Source organism: Copadichromis virginalis, linkage group LG10 (genome assembly GCF_057382275.1).
Source record: "Copadichromis virginalis isolate Kocher_CV1m ecotype Utaka linkage group LG10, C_Virginalis_male_GT1.1, whole genome shotgun sequence".
NCBI lineage: Eukaryota > Metazoa > Chordata > Actinopteri > Cichliformes > Cichlidae > Copadichromis > Copadichromis virginalis.
The window spans coordinates 13292159-13315279 of NC_140627.1; the positions used below are offsets into that span (position 1 = coordinate 13292159).

The 23121-nt window shown below is 39.9% G+C and overlaps 3 protein-coding genes across 5 annotated transcripts; all 3 read left to right on the plus strand.

Moving 5' to 3' along the window:
* Nucleotides 1-2534: 2534 nt before the first annotated feature.
* On the plus strand, nt 2535-4740 carry cwc15 (CWC15 spliceosome associated protein). Its single transcript, XM_085469921.1, has 7 exons — nt 2535-2591; nt 3268-3409; nt 3604-3716; nt 3838-3938; nt 4033-4143; nt 4256-4383; nt 4488-4740. Exons 2-7 carry the CDS (start codon nt 3279-3281, stop codon nt 4615-4617), a joined length of 714 nt encoding a protein of 237 aa, XP_085326047.1. The 5' UTR covers nt 2535-2591; nt 3268-3278; the 3' UTR covers nt 4618-4740.
* A 1408-nt stretch (nt 4741-6148) lies between these two features.
* mtmr2 (myotubularin related protein 2) lies at nt 6149-15675 on the plus strand. Of its 2 annotated transcripts, none has more exons than XM_085469919.1 (16): nt 6149-6402; nt 8013-8115; nt 8215-8238; nt 8341-8407; nt 8492-8586; nt 8659-8760; nt 9122-9226; nt 10028-10111; nt 10197-10346; nt 10443-10631; nt 11451-11636; nt 11726-11932; nt 12013-12105; nt 12207-12320; nt 12494-12670; nt 13744-15675. In XM_085469919.1, the coding sequence occupies exons 1-16, from the start codon at nt 6323-6325 to the stop codon at nt 13906-13908; spliced, it is 1941 nt and encodes a 646-aa protein (XP_085326045.1). In that variant the 5' UTR covers nt 6149-6322; the 3' UTR covers nt 13909-15675. The 2 variants fall into 2 exon arrangements, with proteins under 2 accessions (XP_085326045.1, XP_085326046.1); XM_085469920.1 differs by having other exon boundaries at nt 8344-8407.
* A 1934-nt stretch (nt 15676-17609) lies between these two features.
* Nucleotides 17610-22621, plus strand: fam76b (family with sequence similarity 76 member B). 2 transcript variants are annotated; one of them, XM_085469923.1, is made up of 10 exons: nt 17610-18182; nt 19545-19609; nt 19718-19772; nt 19894-20049; nt 20128-20312; nt 20429-20479; nt 20560-20637; nt 20743-20875; nt 20960-21061; nt 21444-22621. In XM_085469923.1, exons 1-10 carry the CDS (start codon nt 18096-18098, stop codon nt 21531-21533), a joined length of 1002 nt encoding a protein of 333 aa, XP_085326049.1. In that variant the 5' UTR covers nt 17610-18095; the 3' UTR covers nt 21534-22621. The 2 variants fall into 2 exon arrangements, with proteins under 2 accessions (XP_085326049.1, XP_085326048.1); XM_085469922.1 differs by having other exon boundaries at nt 17612-18182; nt 20740-20875.
* The last annotated feature ends 500 nt before the right edge of the window (nt 22622-23121 follow it).

Here is a 23121-nt window from a genome sequence, read left to right on the forward strand (position 1 = left end):
TTAAAACTGTGTGTCTTTTTCAACATAAGTAAGGTGTATTACTACTAATAATAAGAATAGCAGTAGCAGTAGCAATTTTGGTGAGTGTAGCAACACTACTCCAAAACTACTGAATGTACTGTGTTAGAGTTGTTTGTGATACCATTACAGGGAGGCTGTGCTTTGAATGCACTTTCTACGCATCTGTTTGAGCTCTGCACTTAACAGCATCCTCCCTTAACTCCTTCACTGTAGTGATGGGATTTCTGGCTCTTTTTAGAGAACCGGCTCTTTTGGTTCGGCTCACTAAAAAGAGCCGGCTCTTTCGGCTCCGAACCGGCTCTTCAGGTTGTTTTGTTGCTTTAATTAATTTATTATTAACAATAATATAAAATTATGCACAAAAGGAATTACTAATGTAAAAAAAAGTCGTTTTATTTATATATGTTTATATATAAATATATACAGTGGACCCTAGAGGCAAAGCATGTACAAACTCCAAAACACATTTCTAGCGTTAACTGAACTTCAAAACAGAGCTACCTAGATCACTTAAATTACACAATTGAAAGCATATGTGTATTGTTTGTGTATTTATACACAAGCACTCATATATATTCAAATAATTTAAAAAAAAAGTTCATTTACCTGTTACTACCACACACCAAATCCGGTTGTTGGTACTTGCTGGCTTGTGTAGCCTCTAGGTAACAAAAGCTCAACACTGGGCCTGGCATCCTGGAGCACTTCTGTTGTGTTTTTACATGTTTTGGAGTTTTTACGTGTTTTGGAGTTTGTATGCGCTTTATCTCTAGGGGCCACCATAAATATACTTTTATTTATTCACTCCACATAAAATCTAATAAATAAATCATATAATTCAAAAACCAACTAGTCACAGTTCAACTTTTAACTATTTAAATTTTCAGCTTTTTCCTTTTAACCCTTTAAAGCCGATCAGAGCAGCACGCTCCGTTTTGCGTAACTATTTTTAAATCCCTGTAGAACCGGAACTGCGTAAGCTAGCGCAATAATTTTTTTTTGCATATGAAACCGGAGGAGTTGTACTTACATCTTATGCCATCAGCTTGTCCTAGGTCATGGTTTCCTTCCACTTATAGCTTTGCAAATATTGCATAAAAAGCGCTTGCAGGAACAAAAACATAATATTCCAGAAACACACTTTGCCGATCCGATCAGCTATTCGTAACACTTCCCACATTGAAACAGACGTCAGCGGAACAATCACATGTCCTCCATTACCTGCCCGAAACCGGGAGTGACGTCATTTTCGCGGAAAATGTAGTTTTTTACTTGTAGGCCTTAAAAGCCTATACTGGTGTTTTTATAAGTCATGTTTGACTTTATGCTTTTCTGAATAGTTGCTGGGATGCTTAGAACACTGCTTAAAATAGTTTATTTTGATGCACATGCTGTTTTCTTTGCAAATTTGCATCATAGGATTGTTTTTCGTTTTTCCTGCAGTATATAAAAATTGGTGTATCTCAAAAATAAAACTATGAAGACACTCAAAATTTCCTGTTGTTGTAAACTATTTTTTGCAACTTTTTTGTATTTAAAGTTTTGAAAGATAAACCTCTTAAATTTCTCCAAGTAGAAATATATGTAAAAAAAAAAAACGATTTTCAATTTTTTTGTAGTTTATTGCACTTTTTTGCAATTTATGTAGTTACTATGGACTTAATGCATACATATTATTAAAATATGGGCTATAACAGTTGTGTTGATGTATAGCAACTTGAAATGCTCCCAAAAATGGCACTACAGCATGTAAAAATATAAAGTAAGCTCTGGCGGCCTTGGTTCTATGGTAGGTCTTAAAGGGTTAAACAAATTTAAAATGAAACAACACAAAACGCTGAAAACCACAACACAATTAAATATAAATTAAAATATGAAAACAAAAAGAAGATGTATATTCTCTGTCATATGAGCCTGCATAAATAAACTTTCTGAATCCTTTATCATCTGCAACTGAAAATAGTTGTGGATGATTACTATACCTTTCTAATGTGATGTTGTTGTCCCTGGCTCTCTTTCTCTCCCTCCTGCTCTGTTCCTGTGCTACTGAGAGTGTAACTACTGCTCCTCCCCCCTCTGCCCAGCGCAAGGCACAAGGCTCGAGTGTGGAGTGAAGCCGAAAAAAGGGTGAGAGAGAGGGTGAGAGAAGGAAAGAAAAAACCCCGCGCCTCGCGTCGTTCACGTCAAAGACCCGGCTCATTAAGAGCCATTTCGTTTGCAACTGACACATCACTACTTCACTGTAACACAATGCACTATAGAAGACAGGTCACTCCTCCGCTGATGCCCCTGTAGTCAGTTTAGTCTATCAGTCTTTTGGAAGTGAAATAAAAAATAATAAAGTGAAAGTGAAGTGAAAGCAAAATAAAAATTGGAGAGGCTGTAGCATATTTGTTAAGTTATATGCGTACACCCTAGTCGTGTCAACGCTGTGTTGAGATGTAAGAAGTTTAAAATGTCTCATATTTCGCACGCTATTTTCTCTGAGTGTTCCTGAACACATCTTTTTTCCCCCGGAAGTGACGTTGATTGTTGTATCAGCGTTCCTTTCGTCGTGTGGTAGCGGCTTTGTAAGTGTTGTTGCTTTAAACCTAATTTTTAAATACTGCTTAATGGATTTTTTTTATTTCCTTTATTTTTGGCTGTAATATCACTTCTCTGAAACATTATCCGTGTTACTGAAGGCTCGAATTACTGTCGTTTTCAACCTCATCGGCTTTTATAGGAAGCAGCGTTTTAGCTTTAGCAGCTAGCAGGCTAATTTGTTCTTTTCATTTACTTGCCTGTTGGCAGCTGATACTTATCCTACAAAGAAGTGTTTAAAATGCCACAGTCGCAGTTTAATAAGAGAATTGTTAATTATAGGTTTAATTGATTGACCTGGAGTTTTAGCATGTGAGCAAATGATATTTGTTAGGAAGATTACGTAACTTGTAATCTAAATGCCTCTCAAATGTTATTTACGTTGCAAACATGGAAACACATGCAAACTATAAGCGGTTTGATCACCACTGAGGTTTAATGAATGGATGGTTGATATTTGGGAAAGGGTACTGTTGTACCAGCTTGTCTAAAAACCAAAAAGATGAGCCTTCTGACTTTCTATAAAACACATAAGTAGAGTAAACGCCTGTTGTGTTGTAGGGAACTGCAATTTGATAATGGACACCGTGACTTTTTTGCTTTTACTGCTTGCAGCTTTTCCATCTGTTTGATAGTTTTAATGTCCCCTGTGTCTAATTGCAGAGCCATCAAAGATGACTACAGCTGCAAGACCAACATTTGAGCCGGCAAGAGGAGGGAGGGGTAAAGGAGAAGGTGATTTGAGTGCTCTCTCCAAGCAGTACTCCAGTCGAGATCTTCCAGGTCACACAAAGATCAAGTACAGGTCAGATGATCAAATGTGAATGGAGTTTTATCATTACCTGATCTGATGGCTGGTTTGCTAGAGGGAAAGATGCTTTCGGATCAGTTCCTACTGCATCATCTGTCTGCTCACTGTGAGAGTGGTGAAAGTGTTCCAGAAAGCATTCTGGATGAACATTAGAGTTTATTGATCTGCAAATGTTCTCCCTTCTGCAGGCAGCCTACCCAGGATGCCCCCGAGGAGGTCCGTGCCCGTGACTTTCGCAGAGAGCTGGAGGAGAGGGAGCGTGTAGCAGTACGTGAAAAGACCAGAGAGAGGGGACCAAGAGGTTGGTCTTTCTGCAGAAATTAGACTTCCTGTAGAAATTAGACTTCCTGTTAATGTAAAATATATTTTAGATTATATTTATTTTCTCACATATAGCATTATGTTGGTCTTATTTTTTCCAGAGCACACCACATCATCATCATCTTCTTCATCATCTTCAAAGAGGCCAAGACTGGATCAGATTCCAGCTGCTAACCTTGATGCTGATGATCCTCTCACTGATGTGAGTGTCTGCAATGCAAGACATTTTGGGCATTTAACTTGAGTGGTGATTAGTACTGATTAATCTCCCTTAATAATTATTTTTATTTTATTAGGATGATGAGGACGAGGACTCTGATGAAGATAGTGATGATGATGACACTGCAGCTCTTTTGGCTGAATTGGAGAAGATTAAAAAAGAGCGTGCTGAAGAGCAAGAACGCAAAGTAACTTTGTTTTAGGCTGTTCTGTTTGCACTAACTGTAATAAGATGCTACATTTGAACATAAGAAATGTTACTTCTTTATATTCAGTAAAATATTATTTTTTCCATCTTAGGAACGAGAGCAAAAGGCAGAGGAGGAGAGAATTCGAATGGAAAATATCTTGAGCGGCAATCCACTGATTAATTTGGCTGGACAGCAGCAACAGAACCAGAACCAGAATTCATTCAGAGTCAAGAGAAGGTATGTCTCACTTATACACACAGTAAAAACACAGGATGAGGTTTGTATTTGGGGAAAAGGCCTCTTAAATCTAATCTTGATTTCATTTCTTAATATTATTCAAGGTGGGATGATGACGTAGTGTTCAAGAATTGTGCCAAAGGAGTGGACGAAGCACGGAAGGAGAAACGCTTTGTGAATGACACACTGCGCTCTGAATTTCACAAGAAATTTATGGAGAAATATGTAAAGTAGAGGACTTCCTCTGTGTCATTTGTATTGTTTTTGTTTTTATTATCAAATGTGTTTGGTCTCCTTCCTCTACCCTCTGTTGCGGAGGGTACATGGTTTTTCAAATAAACTCTGTATAGAACTTGATTAATACTTGTACAGTCATCCATCTATCCATGCTATTAACCACGTATCCATCTGTACAGTCATGCTGTATATAAATGTGTCAACGTGACATCCTTTGAGTGAAATTTGTCAAAAGTTAAGTGCAGTTTTAAAATGTGACCAGACATTTATTTTCTTTGGGGGTTTTTTTTTCAGCTGGCAGAGATTATATAAACTAGCATCTCCACAAATGCACCGTTAGATTAGGATCCAGTCAGACCATCACAAGGAAATATCTTCCTTCTGTTTAGCCGCTCCACGCACACAAACATTTCATTCAAAACAGTGTAGAGATCTGCAGTCAAGCCTTTATTTCTTTATGCAGCCATGTGTCATTGACTTTTTCCCTGCTTATCTTATTCAAGGGCACAGGGGCGCTGGAGCCTGATTTAGACTTCTGTGGGAAATCGTAACGTAACCGGAAAGCCTTCTTAACCCTACACCGCAACCTGACCTGCACCTCTCAAGAAATATAGCTACATCTCAGGTCGATGCAGACTGCAACAACTGAATGACATGGAAGGTTACAGTGTAGAGTTAAGACGGGTTTCGGTTGCAGTAGAAGGTACAACTTGGATTTCCTGCAGAAGTCTAAATCAGGCACATCCCAAAGGCACAATACACCCTGTCAGTCTGTCACATTTCTTGTGGAATTCTTTTTTTCAATAAAGTGTCTTCATATTAAACTGCTTTATGAACCCTTAAAAATAAACAGACTGAAAAATCAAAAGCACATCAGTCACCAGGATACTGTTATCCTATACCCACAAAACTTTCCAGTAAAATAAAGGTGCAAGTTTTATGTTAATCTTATCCAAACTACATGTTCCACTTCATCAAGATTAGAATATTCCCAGTTTATTACTCATTTAATGAATTGTCTGTAATTATGCAGAATTGTTGAACAATTTGAGCACATTTAATTTTGGTGTATTTCCATGCAGATACAGCTTCTCCCTTCTTATTAAACCTAGCTGCATACAGTAGACTTCTTGTCTAAAATCCATTTTGCATTTGAAATTATCAGCTTCATCTCATTCAATAGAAAGTAGCAGTAAAGTCAAACAAAAGTGACTATTTCTATTGTTCTTGCATTAAGTCTTTCATTGACACGAATGTAAACACGATTTAAGTTACTGTCAGTACTAAAGTTAATTTTACTGCACTTTAGCCATTTCATTATTCCAGCATTCATTATTATGGACCCAAGGCAGTGACATTACCCACGTGGACGTTGGGTGGATAATTAGACAATGTGTACGTCTTCATTAAAAATAAGCATTATCCTGTCATCCACTTTCTACTGCGTAGCCAGAGGTTTGGCACGAGAGAAACGCGTTGCACGCGATCAGTTGTAGTTCCACAGAGAGACAGCAGAGGGCGCGCCCTCCAACGATCCTGCCTGTGACGGGGATTGGGAGGCTTCTGGGAAAAGATGGCAGCTTCCTTTTGTTTGTGGGGATTTGCTTCACTCGGAGGAGGGATTTAAAAGCGTTCAGTGGCTCTTTAGCGGTAAAGTCTTGACTCGCAATACCGGTTATCCAAACACTTGAAGAAGGAGAACATGGAGAAGAGCGGGAGTGTCGACAGCTTGGGCTCGAAGCGCTCCTCTTCCCGACAGCCGAGTGTAGATTCATTGTCCAGGTAGCTAAACTCACCGCCAGACACCGCCTTTTAAGCTAACCAAAAGTTTTGACACTATCGGCATGGGTTAGTTATTAAGGCTTTATAGCTAAAGTTAAGCGTGTCTAACTTCAGTACACTTCTTGTAAGCTTTTCCGCTGTGACTAATGTTATCCACCAGTGACTGTGTCCTACGAGCGCTACGAGACCAACGCAGCTTAAACTGTAAATTAGGACAACGCAGTTTTATCGATCCGCTCCAGTAATCACTCAGGCTGTGATGTGATAGAAATGTCAAACGGAAGCTAACAGAGCCTCGATGTAGTAGAGTGTTTGCCCAAACAGTGTCAAACTTATTTCAGTCCATGGACAACATAGAGCCCAGTTTGCGCTCGTGTGGGCCAGACAAGTTAAAAACACTTTCTCAAATCATGAAATATTTTTAGAACATTTTCTTCACAGCCACGTCTGATTTGCCTCAAAATGTTGTGGTTTGCACATATCCAATAATTGCTGTAGCGTTTTAGTTTCGTATATCAGATATTTTTGAAGATGGATTAGAAAAGAAGTTCCGTCGACATAAATAAAAGCCTGAAGTTTTCACTGGCTCCTTTTGCCATAAAATTGAATCGGGATCTGCAATTAAAAAAAAACCAAATCAAAACACAAAAAATCCCTCTCAATATGGGTTAATTAAAATACAGTAAATAAAAATCTCATTACAAAAACAACTAGTTTCACTTTCTTTTGCGATATAGTTGTATTTTATAGTACTGCAAAATAAAACATGTAGAATAGCTTTTTGACATAAACTTCTTAGTTGAAAAATGAAAATGCAAATCTCATTCAGCTTTCATGTTGGATTGAGCAAACATGACACGCTCCATCACAAAAACACCATTAGATGGTCTAATACAGATCAAAATTTCCAGATGATATTCTAATTATAACGGAGAACATAATTTAGTTTAGTCAAGTATATGTATATTTTTCATTTCTGACAATTACTTTATAGGCATGCATATAAAGTAGGAGTCTGATAATTCAGGTTAAGTTTAAGATATGCTCAGAGGTACTTAAAAATGCAGCTGTTCCAAGGTAATATTTTTTGCGCGTACAAATGAATATAGAAAAACTATTAAGAGAAATGAGAAAGGGATTAGTAGCTCATTCCATGTGAGTAGTATTGCAAGGTCAGGTACGTGTGCACATGGTGAAATCAGTAGTCCGACACAAGACACTAACCCCTCGCCCTGATGTCACCGGGTGATGAGCATGCTGCCGGAATTGTAATCTGTTTTAAAATCTTACATTTTTGCATTTTAGTGTTCGTATCCTGTATAATTTTAAACTTAACCTCAGTTATACGACTCCTTGAGGGCATTGTGCATGCCCAGATCCATCAGAGGGGATCTGGAAAATGAAAAATATACATTTAACAAATTTTTGTCTCAGTCTGAGAAAAAAAAAGGGCCAATCTCAACAGATGTCTCTGTTTTTTTTAGTCATTGAGTCTTCTGTCATTACATATACGAATACGTATAGATATGTAAAAAAAAAAACTCCCCCCAAAAAAGAAAAGACTGCACCTAATAAATGGTTCTCACTTGTGTGATGTCACTTTCCACCAGCACTTCCACCTCTCGCTCTGACCGCTCTGCCCAGGCCAAACCACCATCTGCTATGTCCTCGGATTCTGTGTCCACCTCTGCAGAGTTTTCCCCAGAGCTCAGGGTTAGTGACCTGCATATGTTTCACCGCTATTATTTTTCTATTAAAACATTTTTTTTTAAATTTAAAAACTGAAGCGTGGCTCTCCTCTTCTTTTTGCAGGTCAAGCCCAAAATATCTGCCAAGGTAGATGATTTTACACATTTAATTTTACCCATCCTATCCTATATGTTTGAGTAACATTTCCAGTCAAGAGACCACTCAGAACTAAAGATGATATGTTTCCAGCAGGCCATCAGAGATTCAGACAAAGAAGAACTGCAGTTGCTTCCAAATGAAACCGTGCAAGACATGGGTAGGTTTCCTTTCATCTGCAATCACAGCCCATCAAAACAGCAAAAATGCATCATCACCTTTATCCTCTTATTTTTATTCATAGCCCAAGATGTCACCTACTTCTGTCCCTTCACTGGAGCACTGAGGGGAACTGTGACTGTCACCAACTACAGGCTATTCTTTAAATCTATGGACAGGGTATGTTATTGATTATTTTTAATTTGTATTTTGAAGATTTATGTTTTTTGTTAATGTCTGGCTGATTTCCAGGACTCAACATTTATGTTGGACTTGCCACTTGGGGTGGTGAGTCGCGTGGAAAGGATTGGAAACGCTTCGAGTCGCGATGTGTCCTATGGGCTGGTGTGCAAAGTGAGTAAGCTTGTGAAAGTTGTAAAGAATTACTGCTTTCATTCATTTCATTTCATTTATTTGTTCATTTTCAGGCACAACAAATACCTATATTGAACATAAAATGCACAAAACAAAAAACAGAATCGCTAAGTTGCAAAATAGCCAAGTAGTTTACAGTTATTCAACTGAGAAGCAGAGACAGAGCTGGGCTATCTCTGTCTCTGCCAGAGATAGCCCATTAAGAAATAGTGAAGTTTTACAAAGGTCTACTTCTACGTTACCTTTCTTGGTAATAACGCTTGGCTGTGATGAAATGATACTTGCATACAGCTGCTAGCCCTTGAGTTTTTCCATGATTTGTTGCTCTGCATTTCTACAGGATGTTCGTAATCTACGATTTGCACACAAACAGATGGAGGACACCCTCAGGAAGTCCATTTTTGAAGTGCTGATGAAATTCGCTTTTCCTGTTTCCAATGGGCTGGTAAGTACTGCCCAGCAATGCTGTTGCTGACTTTATAGTCCTGCACATACAGTACTGGGAAACACATATTCGTAGTCCTCTGAAAACTAAGTTCAATTTTAATTCAGTTAGATTTATATAGAACCAAATCACAGCAACAGTTGCCTCGTGGCACTTTGTATTATAAGGTAAAGACCCTCCAATAATACAGGCAAAACTCCAAAAATCAGACGACCCCTTATGAGCAAGCACTTTGGCAACATTTGGAAGGAAAAACTCCCATTTAACAGGAAGGAAGCTCCAGCAGAACCAGGCTCAGGGAGGGGCGGCCATCACTCGTGACCAGTTAGGGGTTAGGGGAGGAAGACAGGACAAAGACACGCTGTGGAGGAGAGCCAGAGAACTAAAGTATTTTAGAGTCAAATGTGAAGCCATCTGTTCAACAGTTAAAGCTTGGCCCTAATTGGGTCATTTAATAAGATAATGATCCCAAGCACAGTTTCAAATGTAAAACATAATGGCCAGTCCAGACCTCAAACCATTTGAAATGCTGTGCCTAAACAAATACCTGCAAACCTCAATGACCTCAAGCAACGTGTTCAAGAGTGGGCTAAAATTCCTCCACCATCATGCAAGACACTGATAACGTCATACAGAAAATGATTACTTCAAATTGTTGCTCTTAAAGATGGTTACATAAGATACTGAATTGTGGAGTGTACTTAGTTTTTCACAGGTCTAACTTTCACAGGTCTTTTACAAAGTGCACAAACTGTTTTTCGTGTACAACCAACTGAAAAATGTCTCCCCCACTCTCCACAGCAAATCTTTGCCTTTGAATATGGGCAGGTGTTTCCTGAAAATGGATGGAAGGTGTATGATGCTCTCTCAGAGTATAAAAGACAGGTACTTAAGTTATGCAGAATGCTTTGTTAAATGTTAAAGTGCACTCATAAAACCGGTTACTTATGTCTTTTCTTTTTTTGTCAAGGGTATACCCAATGAAAGCTGGAGGATAACTAAAGTAAACGATCACTATGAGCTGTGCGACACGTACCCATCAACACTGGCAGTGCCTGTTAACATACCAGACGAGGAGCTGAAAAGAGTCGCTGCCTTCCGAGCAAAGGGAAGGATACCGGTGAGCGACCGTATTTTTCAGCGGTACTATAATTGTCTGTGTGTGCCCGGCTTGCAGGACAGTCTGTGCTGATATTCTGCTACACATTATTTAAAGGTGTTGTCATGGATCCATCCAGAGAGCCAGGCAACAGTGACACGCTGCAGTCAGCCGATGGTTGGGGTGAACGGGAAGCGCAGCAAAGAGGATGAGAAATACCTGCAGGCGATCATGGATGCTAATGCTCAGTCACATAAACTCTTCATTTTTGATGCCAGACCCAGCGTCAACGCTGCTGCCAACAAGGTCCATTTTCTAAATTATATTTATTTAATGGGACCCACTTTACATTGTGTTACAGTGATTGATACATATGTTAAACATGGCCAAAGCTTCAAATAATAACAATGACAATAATAGTAATCCCAGTGAGCCAAAAGGTCAGGCTTCAGACTTTTCTCAATGGTCCATTTCAGACAGTCTTTTTCTACTCGTGGTTGTTCATGATGTCAAAGAGAGTAGCTATCCTTAACGGTGATCGTGTGTGCATTATTGGAAGGGGAAAGAGAGCTGAAACAAAGTTTGATTCAAGGCTTGTTTCAAAGCGTGGATGAAAGATCTCCCAATAGATTCTAAAAATAAACACGAAAGTCCAAAATGAAGAGGCTCGTATGGAGCCGTAGCCAGATTTAGATTCTTATCTTTTATTATTTGCTGTGCATCATCAAGCACAGTTTTGAGTTTTTAGCTGGTACAGTGTATTAGCTATGCGTTGTCTTTGCAGATTAAAGTAAATAAAGCATGCAATCAGTACTATATTTGAGCAGTAAGGTAAAATCTGAGCTCTTTAGCTAGAAGATCACTAGTTTCTATTGTGTCGTGCCTACAGTGGTGTAGTGGTTAACGCATTCACTTGGCAAGCAAAAAGGTCCCTGGTTTGTTTCCAGCTAGAGGTAAGGCATCCGGCATTAAAAACTCTACCTGCTGTGGTGACCTTGCTGCTTAATGTAGCTTCTACTACTACTGATTCAGGACTGTCTCGTTGGCAATAATTTAACTGGATCTGTTTTTCTGTTCTGTGCCCCGTGGATCTTAGTAACCACTGCATCCTCTACTTTCCCACAGATGAAAGGGGGTGGATATGAAAGCGAGGATGCCTATCAAAACGCTGAGCTGGTTTTCTTGGATATTCACAATATCCACGTGATGAGGGAGTCGCTCCGCAAGCTGAAGGAAGTTGTCTACCCCAATATCGAGGACTCCCACTGGCTCTCCAATCTGGAGTCCACTCATTGGCTTGAGCACATCAAGGTGAGCATAGTGACCCATCGGTTGGGAAAGGACATTGTAAAAATATTGCAGTGATAATGGTTTGTGTGTTTCTGGTCCTGTGTTTGTAGCTGATCCTGGCTGGAGCGCTGAGGATCGCAGACAAAGTGGAGTCAGGGAAAACGTCGGTTGTGGTGCACTGCAGCGACGGCTGGGACCGCACGGCTCAGCTCACCTCCTTGTCTATGCTCATGTTGGATGGTTACTACCGCACCATTCGCGGCTTTGAAGTGCTGCTTGAGAAAGAGTGGCTGAGCTTTGGTCATCGCTTCCAACTGGTAAACAGATTATTTTTCCACTTCGGTCCAGCTGGAAGTCTAGTTTCATCACTGATTCCTTATGCTCCTGTTTCTGGCAGCGCATTGGTCACGGAGATAAGAACCACACGGATGCAGATCGCTCACCTGTTTTCATTCAGTTTATTGATTGTGTCTGGCAGTTAACTCGTCAGGTAAGTGACACATATTGAGTTAAGGTTCTGAAATGTTTAGGAAAAGGTTCTTTCAAGGATTGCAATCAAGCTGTTTTTTGTTTTGTTTTTTTAAATTCAAGTTTCCTGCCGCCTTTGAGTTTAATGATTACTTCCTGGTGACCATCCTGGATCACCTGTACAGCTGCCTTTTTGGGACATTCTTGTGCAACAGTGAACAGCAGAGGTTAAAAGAAGTAAGCTCATTTGGTTTCTCGGTATTTTATGATTTTTTTTCCCCCCTATCATTATCGTTTTACTTGGGATAATACAGCTTAATAACTAGCATAATACGAATCAGAGATGGCACAAGAATGAATTAGTTTTTCACTCGTATGGTTTGTGTAATCACATTCCTTTTTTGTTACAGGAGATTCCCAAGAGGACAGTCTCATTGTGGTCATATATTAACAGCCAGCTGGAGGACTTCACCAATCCTTTGTATGTGAACTACTCTAACCATGTACTGTTCCCAGCAGTCAGCTTACGCCACCTGGAGCTTTGGGTTGGCTACTACATTCGCTGGAACCCACGCATGAGACCTCAGGTACGTCAGGAAGACTTGCTGTTGTTTGGACTTCACTTGTGTGATGATCGCTGCCCTATACTCACAGTACATTCCCCTACTTGCCAACTGGGAACACCTGGGCGCTATCCAGACTATGAAGGTGTGGCTGCCACTCCATTCTGCTTCTCATTCACCTACCTACTGGCCACCACGCATCACCTTAGTTTCTCTTCAGTGTCATTATGTTGTTTTTGTACTGACAGCACCAAACATACCTTCAGATTCATCTCCACCCTACATGAGTGATCTTAGTGATTTTGACAGCTCATTAGTTTTGCATTACAGTTATACAAGTCTGCACAAAGGCCGTTTGATACCCACCATTGCAGTGGCTCACAAATGGCACTGAGGCTAAAGTTGATGTCACATCCACTGACGCTGGCCATTTCTGCCAGTTGTGCACCTCTCAGTTTCTATAATGTGGTGTGTTGTGCTGTTTTACTGACACATCACTACTGAAGCTCAGATTCACAGAGGGGGATGTTACAGCAGTTTGAAAAGATAAGACTCTGGGAAACTTTGACTTCTCTAATATCAGCGTTTATGTGGCAGTATTGTCTGAGTGGTGACACCTGCTGTTCAGGAGAATACTGCAGAAGCTACCTGCACTGTAACGGCGAGCATAAATGGATGTGACTGTGTGATGTTCTTAACATTGTTGCACAAAGCACCCAGTGCAGTGTGTTCACACTTCGTCATCGGCTTATGAACCAGTTTTTGACAAACTAGGGACTCGTCCAGGATCTGAAGGTGGGATGTCTTCCGTAACTGAAAAAACTTTGCCATCTGGGAGGAAACTAAGGTGATGTGTGGCATGGTAGCAGGCAGGTAGATGGGCAAGAAAAAGAAAGAATGAAGTACCAGCTACAGCTTTATCGTGAGGAAATTCACAGTCTAGGTCTAGGTAATCCCAGATGAAGAGTCCCTGCCCTGTCCACCTGGAACTGGGAACGCATGCAGAGAAAAAGTTGAGAGAATAGGGCAGAGGTTGGCACTCGTGCACTTAATTTTACTCAATTAACTTTCTTTTTTTTCTCCCTCCCTTTTACCAGGAACCAATTCATCAGCGCTACAAGGAGCTATTAGCAAAGCGCGCCGAGCTGCAGAAAAGGGTAGACGAATTACAGCGAGAGGTGGCCAATCGCTCAGCTTCCTCCGCCTCTGAGCGGCCAGGCTCGCCCACACGCTCCATCACTCCGGTGCAGACCTTTGTTTGACGCTACTCAACCCTCGGTTGACGGTCACAGAAGCTGAACCGCACTTGTGAGAAGGTGTCATACAGCAGTAATAAGCCGCTTTGATACACTACCACCAAAAGTCAGAATAAGTAGTATTTGTTACTGTATTTGCATCTCTCACAGGTCATGTAGAGCCTGCTTGCAACAGAAGTGTCTGTCTCAGACCACCTGCCTACAGCCATATGTATTCCTCCTCTGAGGTTGAGAGGATACGTACCCAGAATAGCAAGGACTGTTTAGCATATCGACCTACCTACAATCAGTGTTTTGTTTTAAGTACACTAAATGTTTATGCCTTATATACTTTATAGGAACACTTGCCTCATTTCTTGCTATTGATTTGAAAGCACTATAACTGAAGGAACCGTGAGGCTATGCAGTGCTGCAGAAGTGATTTTTAGCACAAGGAAACACGGACTAAAACAAATTGTTGAGTTGATAAATATTAAAATGAAATGTAGCTTAAGGGCTGTGATGTTAGCTTCTTCTGATATTAAAAAAAAAAAGTAGTTATAAAGTGCATTAAAAAGCAGTTAGGGTTAGCTTTACAAATCTTTTTAGATTGTTGAGACCAAACGTTTTTTTGTCATGCGTGACATTTCTCTCACCAAGTGGTTTATCTTTTGTAAGTTTCCTTTTTCCAACTATTTAACATTATTTATTATCTTTCGTTCCAGATGTGTATTTATAACTCGCAGACACCTTCTGTCTTGTGTCGTGAATTGATTAGCTGCGTCCCCATGCAATATTAATAAGCTGCAAAGATTATGCAATAGCTCATTTGTCCCAGGAGTCCTATGGGAACAATTCTCGCAGAGGCTTTTTAAAGCTATTATCAGCCAATCTTTTTGGCAGAAGAATGTGTAACTACACAAATAATGGGCTTTTTATGTCGTTTTGCAAATTTGAATAAGTACCCGTGCCTTGTCCTGAATGACTGGGAAAATGACAAAAGAACAATGTGATGGTTTCAGCCTGTAGCCTTTTTGCTGCGTATTCAAATAATTGCAATAAAGCTGCAACTCAAGGATTCAGTATGGTTTGTCACATTAGCATGTTGCTAACAACAGCAGCATCCTCCAGTCAATTTCTTGGGTTTTGTGGTTTCGTGTTTCAGATATTAGCCAACTCTAATAACACTAGCCCTATTTCTGATCTTTCCATAAAAATAGGACAAAGAGTGCCTTTTACTGTAAATTAAGAAGGATAAAAGTCTGGAATTTACAGTGTGACTGTGGGGTAACCTAATACCAAATTACAATCTGAAAACATTCATTTATTCTCTGTTTTATCTTTATATAGTAGCGTTAAGACATCCGTCACCCAGTAATAGATTCTTCATGTGACTTTTACATTGAATTCATGCAGCTATATTTGTATGTAAATCATGTCTGCCACTGATCTTGATCGTTGCAATCCTTTTAAAATGCACAGCTGTCTAAGTGACACCATTCCATGTGGTTGCAAAGAGGCTGCAGTCCTGTATGCACTTCATTAGATCAACACTTGAATTTGGAAATTGATATACTGCAGGCATCAGGAACATCCAACTGTACTCTTAACTGCCAATGTGTTAAAAAGTTTAATAAAAGTGCTGATGCTGTGTAGTCAACTTTTGGCCTTTTTTGGGTTTTTAAAAAAAAAAAAAAAAAAAGGCATTGTGCCTATGTATGCATGTGTATACTATACAAGAAGCTTGTAGCTTGAGGCTTGTAATTAATTACAATACAAACAGCTATTTGTGAACCAGAAGTCTCCTAATTTTGTTTGCATTGAACAATTTCATCAAGAAAGACTACAACTGAAGGTATTTCCTCTATCTCAATTTATGTATTTTTTTACTTATTGGTTAGTTATTCCAGTACACAATATCAAGAACCTCACTTCACTCATAGAAGACCTTGCAAATGTAAGACAATCGGAGCACTCGTGGAGCGACACTTTTTTAAAACTGAGAATTTGCAGGTATAAAATTCATAGGGATGGTTTCGCGTGTAGTACTCAACTGTTACACGGGTGAGTCCATAGTGTTGTGGTTTACATGTTTAACAAGCAAAAGATTCCTGGTTCATATTTGGGAGAAGACACAAGTCCCATTATGGTTGCAACAGGTGGATCAAACCAGTAAAGACCATGGTGTATAAACTTTACACTTTCTATACAAAAATGACAAATCATGAACGTCTTTATATACAATCTGTTGGGTTTTATTTGTTTTTGTTTGTTTGTTTGTTTGTTTGTTTGTTTTTTTTTGGGGGGGGGGGGTAATCAACTTGTTATGTTGACTAAGCACTGTAACATTTTGAACATACAGAAGGTAAAAGTCAGTACCCACAACACTGATTTTGCTAACTGCACAGTGGGTAATTAAATTTATGAGAGGAAAAAACATGGAAGAGATAAACTAACAAAACAGTAATAAGAAATAAATAAACAATGAAATGGGACCACAGTTCTGGCATATTTGTGTTTTTTCAGTTGTTTACTTAGGATATAGAGTTTAAGATTAGCGTTTTAAAATTGGTTTTGTTTTGGTTTGTGACTGAATCACATCCAGTGACTGGAAAGGATCCGTTTGGCAACAGCTTAATTTCTCAACGTGACAATGATCCCAAATACACTGCCAATGCAGTAAAAGCATAGCTGAAAAGAATAATATGTAATGAAACCCTATCAGTCAAGCTTGCTACTGGATATACTGTATTTCCATTTATGTTTGCAAACAGGAATGGTTTTATAAGTGGAGGGCATTGACTTTTTTTTCACTAGTTTTATATTTTGCAACTCTTCCAGCATGGACGTTATGAATGTTATGCTGCCTGTAATATCAATTAGTATGACCAGTTTGGTGGTGGATTAGTGATGGTCTTGTGAGGATAATTCATGAAAAGATACACAGGCCTCTGCAGGCTAGGCAACAGCATCCTGACTACCATTAGGTACCAGGATGCAGGTTCAGGCCGTACACTGCTGCAGTGGGTCCTCAGTTCTTATTGGTGCACAACAATGCCCAGCCTCAATGTGGCAAAAGTATGCAGGCAGTTCCTGGAGAATGACAGAATAAATATGATTGACTGGTCCTCATGCTCACCTGACCTAAATTCAGTCCACATCTAATCCAATCCACACAAATCAAACAGCACACTTCTGGGATTTTAAGTTTTAGTCCATCAGACTACTGACAGTGTGAGGTGCAAACTGACAGCAGTTTGCACCTCACACTGTCTAGGAGCTCAGTGATGCCCTGATCCAGATCTGTGAGGAGATCCCCCAAGACCCTATCCATTGTCTCATTAGCGGCATGCCCCGATGTTGTCGGGCATGATTGCAACCTTTTTTGGGGCCATACAAACTACTGAGTTTCAGTAGTTCAACTTGCATATATACAAAAAACCTGAAATAGTTATTTTAAACAGAATAGAGACATCTGTCTGGGATAGAAAGACTGGAAAACGGTTTAGAAGTACAGGTATCAGATACTGTTTAGGTTCCTGATAGCTAAACATACACAGTGGCTATTGGATCGAATAAGATAACATTATTATTGAATCACTCTTTGAAAAATACCATTCTTTGTTTAAAAATTATATTTCCATTGCACTCCGGGTGTAGCGTGTGAGAAGACGAAAACGTGTTAACTGAATCCTGGCACGTGATTGGCTCTGCAGATTTCAAACTTAAATCCCGCGTGCGGCTGTTGTGTCGCGATAGGTTTCCTTTCTTCTTCGGGAGCCGTCGGCCGCTTCCGGTTACATGACGACGACGGCGTTTATACAAAAAGAGAGAAGGAAAACACAAGGAAAAACACCTTTCTTGGCGAGAACAGCGGAAACTTAATACAAATCGCCAGATTGCTGTTAATGGATTGCTTATGTGTCAGCATAACTAACGACTGCTGACAAGTTAGCTTGGCTGGAAAACGTATGAGCAGTGCAAGATCGCAGATATTTGGAGTTTATTGTTCTTCGCCTGCTTCCTCCAGCTAGGCTATTTCTGTGTTGCTGTACGCTACATAGCCAAGCTAGCTAACGCTGGATGCCAACACGGTGTGTGCTCCTGGTTGTCAGTTAGCGAGCGGTTAGAAAGGAAAGGAAACCGCGCTGTTAATCGCTTTACCGCTGGACTCCGCTATCCGCTTCTAGCTCGTTGGCTTTAGTTGGGCGAGAATGGCAACTACGGCATTGTACGCCTGTACGAAGTGTAACCAGCGGTACCCCTTCGAGGAGCTGTCGCAGGGCCAACAGCTGTGCAAGGTTTGGGAGTGTATGTGTGAGTGAGAGAGAGAGAGAGAGTCTGCTTGCAAACAAGAATAATCAAACAATCACGACACGAAAGAGTGAAGGAGTGTGCGGGTGTTTTTTGTTTGTTGTTTGTTTTTTTTGTTTTTTGCCGCCGGGGTGTCACGGTGCTACAACAAGTAGCAGGTTAGACAGGCTCACATTATGTAACAAGTTGGAAGGCAACCGTATTAACGTAACCATGTTTAGATCACTTCTGTACATCGTGCTCTTTATTTAAAGCGCAACAACACAACCATACCACATGTTTACCTGTTGAATATTTGTTCCCGGTAAATAAAATAAAAAATGTAGATTACATGTTTGGTAGTCTTTCTCGTTTGTAGCTGAGGAGCAGAGTTCGTTTATTGGCAAAGGAAAAAATATTTAAATGGAGAAAACCTTGAAGCAAACCTGGCTGATTTTTTCTTTAGATGTTTTCTTCCATAGGCCATGGCTTTTCTTTGCATTAGTGCCGTGCGATACCAACCAAATATAGAGCCAGCATGGCCGATACCAGTACCGTTACTTTTAACCTGTAAAGGTAGCTTATGTAGGAGAGAGCAGTGTGTCGTGATTTATGAGATGAGTAGTCTTCACCTGGCTAATTCTGAACAAATTTTAAGGAACACTAAATCACTGTTTTTACTGTTCACAATAATTAGTTAACACAATAAAACATAACTTTCAGCTGTTCATGGATTTTGAAACTTGGTCTTTTGTAGAGCTGGGATATAAATGTGCCTGTCTGTAAAGCACTTTGGGTCAACTTCTATAGCACATTTAAACAACATGATATGAGTAACATAGATATGACAGTCAACACAAAAAGGCTCAGACATTTTTCACTGTGCATGTTTGAGGTATATTTTTTCCATTTCCAAAAAATAATGTATTTAGCACAATTCAGAAGGCTACATACTGAACTTAAAGGAACACTTATATCAATCTCATACCAATACCGGCTTTGGTGTCAATACAGTCACTGTTCATATCGATCTCCCCACCGCTACTAGATTAACTGATACATTCAAGATTATTTTTAATTAATCTTTTTAAGACCTAGACATTGTCACAAAAAGTCTGTTAAACCATGATTGTTCTGTTAATAATGCCTTTGTTTCCCTCAATGGGAAACCCTACTGTGACATTATGCTGGGCTTGTATAGAGAAAATTTACATTGGTGTTTTCACAGATGTTGTAGCCAGCGCACAATACGCACCACCTGCAATGCAGTTTCCACTGTAATAGACCGCAGTAGTGCTGTTTGTTTGTCACCATTCACCAGCAGACAGTCGTGTGCCACAAAATGATATTTCTTTGTTTTTGTACTGCAGGAGTGTCGCATCGCTCACCCAATAGTGAAGTGCACATACTGCAGATCTGAGTTTCAGCAGGAAAGGTGAGATGTTTCACCTCCCAGTGATGTTTGTTCAGCTTTCATTCACGCCAACTCAATGAATTTCGTTGAAGCTTGTTTTGGCTTGAAACCGGTCTTTATTCTTTGCAGTAAAACAAATACAATCTGCAAGAAATGTGCCCAGAACGTCAAACAGTTTGGAACGGTGAGTAGCAAATTTCTCCTGGTTTTTTGTAATACTAGCTGTATTTGCTAGGTCCTGCTTCACTTTTTGCATTTTCTTTTTTATTATTATTTATTTATTTTTCGTTTGTTTGTCTTTGCAGCCCAAACCTTGCCAGTACTGTAACATTATTGCAGCTTTTATCGGGACAAAGTGCCAGCGTTGTACTAACTCAGAGAAGAAATATGGACCTCCACAGACCTGCGAACAATGCAAACAGCAATGCGCCTTTGACCGTAAGGAAGAGGGGAGGAGAAAGGTAAGAGTCTGAATTGCTTGCAGTCTACTGTACAGTTTAGTAGCAAGTTTTATGAGCTAATATCACCTCCTGTTTCAGGTGGATGGAAAACTTCTGTGCTGGCTCTGTACGCTTTCCTACCGCCGTGTCCTGCAGAAGACTAAGGAGCAGAGGAAGGGCTTTGGTTCCTCCAACTCTTCATCCCTGAATGAGAAAGACCACCACTCCAGATCGCACCATCATCATCACCATCACCAACACAGACACAGCAGTTCTCACCACAAGTATGTCATCTGTTGTATCGCCTCTTTCCTCGCATGTTTTGTCCCCAGGCTGCTCAGTCAGCCCTTCAAGTTTAAAAAAACACATAAATGTTTTATGTGTCTGTCATATGCTGCAGGCTGAGTGGGAGCCTGAGTCCTGAACAGGAGCAGGGACTGTGGAAGCAGAGGTAAAGCTGCCTTCTTATTTAAGGCTCTTATTGAGTTTTTATTCCCAGAGTGAACACTTCCTTTTTCATCTGCTCTGCAGCCATAAATCGTCTTCAATCCAAAAGGAGACTCCAAAGAAGAAACCAAAACTGGAGATGAAGCCATCCAACGGGGACAGGTACGACAGATGTAGCACATTATGTGCTATATTATGGTTACATATGTTTTCCTTTATGCCGTTCCCATTGTTGGCTTCATGCTCATTTCCTTCTCCCTCCAGTAGTTCCATTACCCAGTCTATGGATTCAGGGGGAACGGACAACTTCATTCTCATCAGCCAGCTGAAGGAGGAAGTGATGTCACTGAAGAGACTTCTGCAGCAGAGGGATCAGACCATCCTTGAGAAGGACCGAAAGGTAGGTTAATCTGCCTCAGCTGACCTCTGCTTTTGCTTTGCTTTGTTTGAGGGGTTGATTTCTAATGACCAAATTCTCTCGTAGCTCACAGAGCTCAAAGCAGACTTTCAGTACCAGGAGTCAAATATGAGAGTGAAGATGAATCAAATGGAGAAATCACACAAAGAAGCTATGGAGCAACAGCAGGTAGGAATACATGTGTGACACTGAGGGTTTCAGATTCTTACTCCTCATTAGTATTAGTCTTCACCTGTGTCAGTTTTAATTGCCCAGCTGTTTCCAGTAGGTGTGGTAATGTAGCCATTTGATACACCAGAGAAACAATTCATGGGAATTATGTTCTGCAATGATGTAAAGGTTATAATGGATTAGTATTATGATAATAAAGGGATGGTTCACTGTGTCAGCTGATCCATTTCCGTCATCATCATCAAACGTGTCGGTCTTAAATTGTCTTTATAGTTATTTTCTAAGTGTAACAGTGTAAAAGTGTGCATGTTACTAATTGGATTTTTTTTTAACCCTATATGCCAACATTTATAACTCATTATGTATTTTGTTTCCACAGGCTAAGAACAGGGAGTTGATGAAGCAAGTGGCTGCGCTCTCCAAGGGAAAAAAGTTTGACCGGACAGGAAGTTCACTATTGTTACCCTAACAATAGGCCGGCCAGGGTGACAACACAGAGCGGCTTCATTTTTTGTAACACTGTGAAAGTCTCTCTCCTGTGTTTCCTCATTGCCATCGACATCAACTACTTCTAAATTGGTAAAAAGCCAGAGACCATGTTGTACATGGAAGTGAAATGTTAAATCAAAGAATCCTTCTTTCTCTAATTAAATAAATCAATGTATTTTAGATATTTTCTGGCGGCTTTTCCACTGGATCATAGGATATGACTTTGGATGTGGTGGAGGATGGAGTCCTTTTTTTTTTTTTCTTTTTTTTTTTTGTTTTAATCAAACACTGCCGGGCCAAAACAAAAACCATGGTGTGCATACAGTATGTGGAGAACGTTGTCAATGCAGCCACTTAATGTTTATGGATGTCATGCATTTTATTTATTCAACTGTATTTCTTAGCTTTTTTTTGTATTTCCTCACAACATACTAAGAGAATATCCCACATTTTGGGGTTTTCTTCAATAGTAATTAGTTATATTTTTGTAAATGGACACGATTGTGGAAGACAGATGCTCCTTAACGGAGACCATGTGCAACTTTACAATGTATGCAAACGTGGGAAAGGCGACCACTGAGCTGCTGCTCGACAGTAGAGAAATCTCTCGGTTAACGGTTCATAAACATAAAACCAACCAATGAGCACTCAGAAAGGCCGTCTCTTGGCTGCCCAGTTACTCACTGTGTGACAGCTGTAGTGCTTTGCTGTTTCTCTTTAGTGGAACGATTGTAATACTGCATGATTTTACTGCCAGATACCGGGTGGCTTTGTGGTCAGACTTTTTCTTCCCCTGCCCCTCTTTTAATTAGTTTTTTAAGAGTCACTTGTAAATGTATCACCGGGGTCAGCCAATGTATTTAAACTATTGCTTGTATCTGTTTTAGTGAGTACAGTATGTGTATGGTAAGGCCAGTTGAAATTAACATGTCTGTAGAAGATGCTTTTTAAACAAACACACCTATCACCCTACATTACTGGGCTGGTTTCATACTGTGGTGTCCAGGATCACTTTTGTACTTTTCCAAACCAAGTGTTTTAAAACTATTAAAACTGGCTAAACTGTTACGGTGTTCTCTTTGACTTTTTATTTTACTTATTACTCAGCGGGCCTCTATTATTAATGCATAGTAGTTTACCTTTATGAACATGTGGAAAAGAGGGAGAGTGAATATACTGGGTAAAGGATACTGAATTTAGACCTGATGGTAAGGGATAGGGTGAGATGGAGGCAGATGGAACAGCTGAAAGAAGAATGCTTGAGTCCATTGAGTGAGGAATGACATCTGTGTCAAAACAAAAATATGTACGGATTGTAATGTTTTTAGTAGCTTCCAGATGTGATTATGCACTCCCTGTCACCACCAGCAGGTAACTTTTTACCAATGGGCTGGGTTTGATTAGTGTTGTTTTTGCTTTTCATATTTCTTTTTTCTTTTCTTTTAATGCATCACAACATCACCCAGAGGTATCACTGGGTATTAAATTAAAGTACAGACTGACACTGGTTCAACTTTGGTTGACAATTCCGCAAAATAATTCACAGTTTTGACGTAAAGTCATTGCAA